The sequence below is a fragment of the Mastacembelus armatus genome, chromosome 1, assembly GCF_900324485.2.
Source record: "Mastacembelus armatus chromosome 1, fMasArm1.2, whole genome shotgun sequence".
Lineage (NCBI taxonomy): Eukaryota > Metazoa > Chordata > Actinopteri > Synbranchiformes > Mastacembelidae > Mastacembelus > Mastacembelus armatus.
Genome location: NC_046633.1, coordinates 10,586,175 through 10,594,750, shown reverse-complemented (window position 1 = coordinate 10,594,750; position 8,576 = coordinate 10,586,175). Strand labels below are relative to the sequence as shown.

The following is an 8,576-nucleotide window of genomic DNA, read 5'->3' as shown; positions in this document are numbered from 1 at the left end:
TTCTCTACAGCCACAGCCCCTCGTAAGGTTAGTGTTCGCATCCCAGACCACGTCACCTGGAAATGCTTATGACTGACATATGACCTTCATTGCTCCAAGCAACTTAAATTTGGGAAAGGTTGATACATTAAAATAAATTACACAGTCACATGTGACTCTAGGAGTGTTAACTGTTCTGAATTTGTGCCTATCCAAATATTTTATGAGGAATGAAACTTCACTGGCAACAAATACCGTCTGTAAGGAAGAGTGCTGCATTCAAAGATAAGCATTTCCTTGAGTCTGGAAGAAAATCATGATGTCTACTCTCTCCAGAAGCTTCGGTCTTCACAAGATAGTCAAGCAGCACTATCTGTCTCTTGCCAAAGGTGCAGAGTGTCAGGTCACATACATTTGGATTAACAAAGCTGGAGAAAACCTACTTTGTAAAACCAGGACTCTGGAGATGGAGCCAGCTGGAATCAGAGGTATAGTAGAAGACACTGATAATTTCACTTTAAAGTTAAAAATGTGTCTGATAGCATTATCATTGGCTTTCACAATTTAGAAATATCATACCTGATATTTTCCTGTTTCATATAGTTTTAACTTTTAAAATATTCATCCCTGACAGACGTACCTGAATGGAGTGCCTCCTGGCCAGATGAGAAAATAACTGAAGTCGTTTTGGTCCCGGTCAGAATGTTTCGAGATCCTTTCACTCTTGACCCTAACAAACTGGTTCTGTGTGAAGTGCTTGATGGCAACTATGCACCTACAGGTATTAAACTAAGGTTTTAGCTGAGAGCTCAAAAGTGTCACCTACATGAATGTCCACTCTGAGTTCTGGCACATGAAAGCTGGGGCTGCTGCTGATTCTGAACTGGTTGTTCTGTGTTTTCCACACAGGGAGTAATCAGCGTTCACAATGTGTTAAAGTCATGGAGAACGTGAAAGACTTTCAGCCCTGGTTTGGGATGGAGCAGGAGTACATGCTCCTTGGTCTGGATGGAAAGCCCTTTGGTTGGCCTTCTCTGGGACTCCCATTTACTGCAGGTATGACCAAGAGCAGATATGTAAATATTGGACTGGTCCAGAAAAAAGGCATTTTAATTTTAGAAATAAATCTAATTTATCATGTATCAATTCACAGTTCTTATACCGCTTTTTAAATTGTAACGCTTCCTCATCACATTCCTTCTCAGATCCTTGTACTGTGGGAATTAACAATATGCTTGGAAGAGACATTTCCATCAGTCACTACAGAGCCTGCCTGTATGCTGGTATAAATATCAGTGGCACCAATGCAGAGGCATTTCCCACACAGGTATAAACAGCTTGTCAGACTGCATTTGAACCAAAATCATTGTTGTCATAGGAAAATTATTTGTGAGAAAAATTTTACTACCTTTAGTTAACCAATATATTTAGCTTAATTAAGTTAAAGTTTTACACCTGAAAGAAATGTCATCAAGCATAGGCAGAATTTTTAGCCACTTTAGGTAATGAACAGTGGAAACTTGGGATAAACAAGACTAATGACATGCAACACAGGTACTAAAATAATCTAAGTTTCATATGACGAAATAAAAGGCAGTGTGTGTCAAAAATATTACTGCATTGAGTATCAGGTAGTCCAGTTGTGAGAATGTGTGCTATTAAACTGCAACATCATTGGATCTATTCTGGCTGAAGATCTTCCTCATGTAATTGTCCAGATTTACACCGTAAGGTGTTCAAAAAGGCCCAAATAAATTTAATTAATAAATACCAAAAAGATCACATGATACAAAAAATACTCAAAGACCTCACTCTAGCACATTGTTTTTTGATTATATGTGAAACCAGCACAGTGGAATTATACATTTTCAATTTAATAAATCTCTGTGATCACTGTTTTGTGTGTGTAAGTGGGAGTTCCAGGTTGGCCCATGTGAGGGGATAGAAGTGGGGGATCATGTCTGGATGGCCCGTTACATTCTGCACCGTGTCTGTGAAGACTTTGGGGTTGTTGCCTCCTTGGATGCTACACCCATCGAGGAAAAAAATCATACATCAGGCTGTCACACCAATTTCAGCACCAAGGAGATGAGGAGCAAAGGGGGACTCCAGTAAGTTTTGACTACTAATTAACACAAACACACACTATCCAAAATCCAGTTCTATGCCCTTGGTGTAAAACACATATCCATTTAGAAAGAGATGAACAAATAAAATCCATTCTCTGCAACGTTACAGATACATTGAAGAAGCAATCGCAAGACTGAGCAAGCGTCACTCTCAGCACCTCCGTGTCTACGATCCACATGGTGGGGCTGACAACATGATTCGTCTCACTAATCAATCTACTACATCCAGTTTCCAAAGCTTCTCTACAGCCACAGCCTCTCGTAAGGTTAGTGTTCGCATCCCAGACCACGTCAACCGGAGTGGCTGTGGGTACTTTGAGGACAGACGTCCTGCTGCCAACTGTGACCCCTACTCTGTGATGAGGGCCTTGGCTGAAACCTGCCTGCTGGGAGCAGCTGAGGATGATGATGAGGGAAAGAAAACTGTTGCTGCCTGAAAAGGAAGAAAAAACCTCTGAAGTACAGTACCACAGACTGCAACACTGATTTACATAAAAACGAATTACGCAGTTCTGTGGCTTTGTTAAATTTTGTTGAGAAATTCAACACATTTGATGTTTCATTGCAGATGTTTTGGTAGGTAAGAAATGTATAATATAAATATACACAGTATACATATTCTATTTACCTCGGACCCATTTTATTTTCTTCCAATAATCTTGAATTACACACAGAGACCGTTTCTTTTTGAATAACTGGCTCAGAGAATATATATGTCTTTACTAGTAATGGAGCAAGCAGTTTTTGACCAGCAATAAAAGGATACTGGACAAAGTGAGTGATGTGCACATACAAAATCATACCATAATAAATACTGAGATAAAGATAGTAAGTGTATAAAAGAAAACATGTTATACCAGTCCAGAATTATTCCACAAAAGTAAGTTCAAAGAACGACTCAAACTAAATAAAATGAAAAAAAAAATAGTACAAATTCTCCAAAATGATGGAGATAATCTGATTATCAAGTCCCGCCTTCTGCTTCTGAATCTCTGTCTCCATCACTAAATGTGTATTCAAACAAAACCCTGTTGCCATTAATAAAGACCAGATATTGCTCGAGTCCTATTTCAGTGTTCCTCAACTGTCATCTGACTTCAGCTGTGCCATCTGGTTCTATCCCGACCAAAACACCTGCTTTTATTCACAGCAGCGTGTCCTGTGCAACTGTATGTTTGAATGTGTGTGAGAGAGAGAGAGCGAGCTGTGGGAATAAGGGGTATTAAATGTAAAATGCACTGTCATGGTTGTATATTGTCTGAACAATACTGCCTCACAGTAGAAGACAGAGTCACTACAAACTGCCGAGGGCTAAATCTAGCGTTTTAACTGTTAGCTACTCTGCTCTAGTTAACAGTTAGTCACTGGAATACTCAATTGTTTGGTGCAAAGCAGGTAATATACAGAAAGATTTTAGAACTTCTTTTTTAAAAAACACAAAACACGCTTTTTTGATCCAGCAAAGCTGGTGGCCAGACAGCTACATAATAATCTGAAACGTGCCATGCACCAACACAGAGCTGAGGGGAACTGCACATTCAGGGGATAATTTTCTGTAGGATCGTCTGTAAAAGCCACATTTTTTCAGTCATTACAACAGTTTGATTTTGGACCCAGTGATGCCACACACAGAAGCAGATCGGTTCAACTGACACGGCAACAGGGAGAGACTTATGCAGGAAGAGGAGGTGGCTGATTATGGCAGGATTCACTAAAACATAGAGAATGAGAATTTAGACTGATGGATGTCTTTGGACTTGTGATAAGAGGAGGGAGATGTTTGATAAACAGAGGTGAGAGTGCTTAGTATGGCAGAAGAGGGGAGCGAAGTGGGAGACACCGGTCCAGGCTGGCACACTATGAATTAGCTGGGGAAACATTGGAGAGACATAGTGGGCTGCTATTCCAGCAGGACAGGTGACAAAGAAGCTGTTGCAGTGAGACAGAGCAGACTGGTTGAGTGAATACTGGCTGTAGTGTTACTTCATGGAACAGATCAGAATATAATCTCCACTATGCTCCTTAGAATAAGGGTAGGAAAACCCAGGAGAGATGCTTGATCGCAGATAGTTCAAAACAAGTCAGGCCAAAGGGCAAAATACTCAGGTGAAGGTACCAATGGGGGACAGCAGAATGAGAGGTCAAAGGAAGGGATGCAGGGTCAAAAACACAGGAAGTGAAGCAGAATTAAGATCTGGAACTCTGTGTTAGAAGGCTGTAAAAAACTGCACATGGCACGTTACAGTCCACCACAGAGAAAGGAGACAACAGCTTAAATAGGCTGAAAATTAAGTGAAGTTCAACATGTGAAGCCAGATGAAAAAAAAAGGAACAACAGGAAGTGGATTGAAAAAAAAAAAAAAGTCCAGGGCCCTTCAGTGCTCCAGGCAACTTAAAACTTGGGAAAGGTTGATACATTAAAATAAATTACACAGTCACCTGTGACTCTAGGAGTGTTAACTGTTCTGAATTTGTGCCTATCCAAATATTTTATGAGGAATGAAACTTCACTGACAACAAATACTGTCAGTAAGGAAGAGTGCTGCTTTCAAAGAGAAGCACTTTCTTGAGTCTGGAAGAAAATCATGATGTCTACTCTCTCCAAAAGCTTCGGTCTTCACAAGATAGTCAAGCAGCACTATCTGTCTCTTGCCAAAGGTGCAGAGTGTCAGGTCACATACATTTGGATTGACAAAGCTGGAGAAAACCTACTTTGTAAAACCCGGACTCTGGAGATGGAGCCAGCTGGAATCAAGGCTTTATTCTCCTGGGACTTCCAGGGCAAACAAGGGAACCGGGTGAGACGGTAAATTCACTAGACCACATAAGATGGTCGAAACTGAAGAAAGACCGGGTGGGACGGTCGTCATAAAAAACACACTTTCACTTCATAACACAGGCTAATTACAACTAATACTTCGGCAACTAAACAAAGGAACAAGGGAGGTATAAATAGACAGGGCACCAAACTAATTGAACACAGACGGTGGTTGAGAACATAACAGAAACAGGTGAAACTCATGAACACAAATTACAAACGTGAAGCTGCCAGAGAACAGAGCAAGGAGAGAAAACAGGAAGTCAATACAAAATAAAGGTCCTCTGACAGGAAGTTCCAAGGGGACTCATGACAGGCCCCCCCCCTCAAGGCGGATACCAGACGGCCAAAACAAAAAAATCCAGGGTGGGCGGGAGGGCTCTGAGTCCATAACTGGGCTCTGGCAGAGCAGAGTTTCAAGGCTCTGGGGGTCAAACCCCGGGAGGAAGAAAGATCAAGGGCGTCCGGGTGGATGGCCTCTGAGACGGGCGAAGGTCCGGGGCCGTTCGGGAGGGCAGCCTCTGAGATGGGCGAAGGTCCGGGGCCGCTCGGGAGGGCGGCCTTGCAGACAGGCGTGGGTCCGAAGCCGTTCCGGAGGACGCAAGGACAGCCGGAGACACTGCAGGACCGGCCGGCACCGGTGCAGGTGAGAAGGCCTGGGAAGCTGCCGTTGAGAGCGCTGAGACGGCCGGGAAAGCAGCGGGCACGGCTGCTTGGGACACTTGGGAGGAGGTTGCTGAAGCGGCTGGTCGGGGAATTCCGCTGGCTGCCGCTGCGGCTCAGGGAACTCTGCTGGAGACTGTGGTGGCTGCCGCTGTCGCAGATCGAACGGCTGCGGCTCGGGCTCGGGGAACTCTGGCGGCTCGAGCCAGAGCTCAATACAAAATAAAGGTCCTCTGACAGGAAGTTCCAAGGGGACTCATGACAGTAGAAGACTGATAATTTCACTTTAGAGTTAAAAATGTGTCTGATAGCATTATCATTGGCTTTCACAATTTAGAAATATCATACCTGATATTTTCCTTTTTCATATAGTTTTAACTTTTAAAATATTCATCCCTGACAGACGTACCTGAATGGAGTGCCTCCTGGCCAGATGAGAAAATAACTGAAGTCGTTTTGGTCCCGGTCAGAATGTTTCGAGATCCTTTCACTCTTGACCCTAACAAACTGGTTCTGTGTGAAGTGTTTGATGGCAACTATGCACCTACAGGTATTAAACTAAGGTTTTAGCTGAGAACTCAAAAGTGTCACCTACATGAATGTCCACTCTGAGTTCTGGCACATGAAAGCTGGGGCTGCTGCTGATTCTGAACTGGTTGTTCTGTGTTTTCCACACAGGGAGTAATCAGCGTTCACAATGTGTTAAAGTCATGGAGAATGTGAAAGACTTTCAGCCCTGGTTTGGGATGGAGCAGGAGTACATGCTCCTTGGTCTGGATGGAAAGCCCTTTGGTTGGCCTTCTCAGGGACTCCCATTTACTGCAGGTATGACCAAGAGCAGATATGTAAATATTGGACTGGTCCAGAAAAACGGCATTTTAATTTTAGAAATAAATCTGTAATTTATCATGTATCAATTCACAGATCTTATACCGCTTTTTAAATTGTAACGCTTCCTCATCACATTCCTTCTCAGATCCTTGTACTGTGGGAATTAACAATATGCTTGGAAGAGACATTTCCATCAGTCACTACAGAGCCTGCCTGTATGCTGGTGTAAATATCTGTGGCACCAATGCAGAGGCATTTCCCACACAGGTATAAACAGCTTGTCAGACTGTTTTTGAACCAAAATCATTGTTGTCATAGGAAAATTATTTGTGAGAAAAATTTTACTACCTTTAGTTAACCAATATATTTAGCTTAAGTTAAAGTTTTACACCTGAAAGAAATGTCATCAAGCATAGGCAGAATTTTTAGCCACTTTAGGTAATGAACAGTGGAAACTTGGGATAAACAAGACTAATGACATGCAACACAGGTACTAAAATAATCTAAGTTTCATATGACAAAATAAAAGGCAGTGTGTGTCAAAAATATTACTGCATTGAGTATCAGGTAGTCCAGTTGTGAGAATGTGTACTTTTAAACTGCAACATCATTGGATCTATTCTGGCTGAAGATCTTCCTCATGTAATTGTCCAGATTTACACCGTAAGGTGTTCAAAAAGGCCCAAATAAATTTAATTAATAAATACCAAAAAGATCACATGATACAAAAAATACTCAAAGACCTCACTTCAGCACATTGTTTTTTGATTATATGTGAAACCAGCACAGTGGAATTATACATTTTCAATTTAATAAATCTCTGTGATCACTGTTTTGTGTGTGTAAGTGGGAGTTCCAGGTTGGCCCATGTGAGGGGATAGAAGTGGGGGATCATGTCTTGATGGCCCGTTACATTCTGCACCGTATCTGTGAAGACTTTGGGGTTGTTGCCTCCTTGGATGCTACACCCATCGAGGAAAAAAAACATACATCAGGCTGTCACACCAATTTCAGCACCAAGGAGATGAGGAGCAAAGGGGGACTCCAGTAAGTTTTGACTACTAATTAACACAAACACACACTATCCAAAATACAGTTCTATGCCCTTGGTGTAAAACACATATCCATTTAGAAAGAGATGAACAAATAAAATCCATTCGCTGCGACGTTACAGATACATTGAAGAAGCAATCGCAAGACTGAGCAAGCGTCACTCTCAGCACCTCCGTGTCTACGATCCACATGGTGGGGCTGACAACATGATTCGTCTCACTAATCAATCTACTACATCCAGTTTCCAAAGCTTCTCTACAGCCACAGCCTCTCGTAAGGTTAGTGTTCGCATCCCAGACCACGTCAGCCGGAGTGGCTGTGGGTACTTTGAGGACAGACGTCCTGCTGCCAACTGTGACCCCTACTGTGTGATGAGGGCCTTGGCTGAAACCTGCCTGCTGGGAGCAGCTGAGGATGATGATGAGGGAAAGAAGACTACTGCTGCTTGAAAAGGAAGAAAAAACCTCTGAAGTACAGTACCACAGATCCTTTCACTCTTGACCCTAACAAACTGGTTCTGTGTGAAGTGCTTGATGGCAACTATGTACCTACAGGTATTAAACTAAGGTTTTAGCTGAGAACTCAAAAGTGTCACCTACATGAATGTCCACTCTGAGTTCTGGCACATGAAAGCTGGGGCTGCTGCTGATTCTGAACTGGTTGTTCTGTGTTTTCCACACAGGGAGTAATCAGCGTTCACAATGTGTTAAAGTCATGGAGAAAGTGAAAGACTTTCAGCCCTGGTTTGGGATGGAGCAGGAGTACATGCTCCTTGGTCTGGATGGAAAGCCCTTTGGTTGGCCTTCTCAGGGCCTTCTCATACATTGTAAAAAGTAGTGAGCAGCAATGGTCACTAGACGGGCAGGATAGACCGTCATTGTGGATGAAAAAATGGGGGAAAAGTAAAAATGTATAAATGTAGATTCAAGATTTTAGCTGAAAATTATAAACAGATGGTTAAGTTATACATTTTAAGAAAACACTCCAGATGAGATGCATTTATTTTTTCCACTAAATTATTAACATAATAAAAATTATTTTAGTTTGGAACAGGAATTGATGTTTACATGTGCCAGCGGCCCCTCCTTGAACCACCACCTTAT

General features: G+C 42.3%; 2 protein-coding genes across 2 annotated transcripts; both read left to right on the top strand.

The window, feature by feature from the left end:
• Positions 1-298: 298 nt before the first annotated feature.
• On the top strand, positions 299-2,962 carry LOC113128839 (glutamine synthetase-like). Its single transcript, XM_026304437.1, has 6 exons — positions 299-467; positions 614-760; positions 889-1,035; positions 1,185-1,306; positions 1,891-2,090; positions 2,218-2,962. Exons 1-6 carry the CDS (start codon positions 299-301, stop codon positions 2,543-2,545), a joined length of 1,113 nt encoding a protein of 370 aa, XP_026160222.1. The 3' UTR covers positions 2,546-2,962.
• Positions 2,963-4,679: 1,717 nt separating this feature from the next.
• On the top strand, positions 4,680-8,256 carry LOC113128081 (glutamine synthetase-like). The gene is made up of 8 exons (XM_026303135.1): positions 4,680-4,906; positions 5,339-5,717; positions 5,993-6,152; positions 6,272-6,426; positions 6,566-6,687; positions 7,268-7,467; positions 7,595-8,027; positions 8,156-8,256. Exons 1-7 carry the CDS (start codon positions 4,694-4,696, stop codon positions 7,920-7,922), a joined length of 1,557 nt encoding a protein of 518 aa, XP_026158920.1. The 5' UTR covers positions 4,680-4,693; the 3' UTR covers positions 7,923-8,027; positions 8,156-8,256.
• The last annotated feature ends 320 nt before the right edge of the window (positions 8,257-8,576 follow it).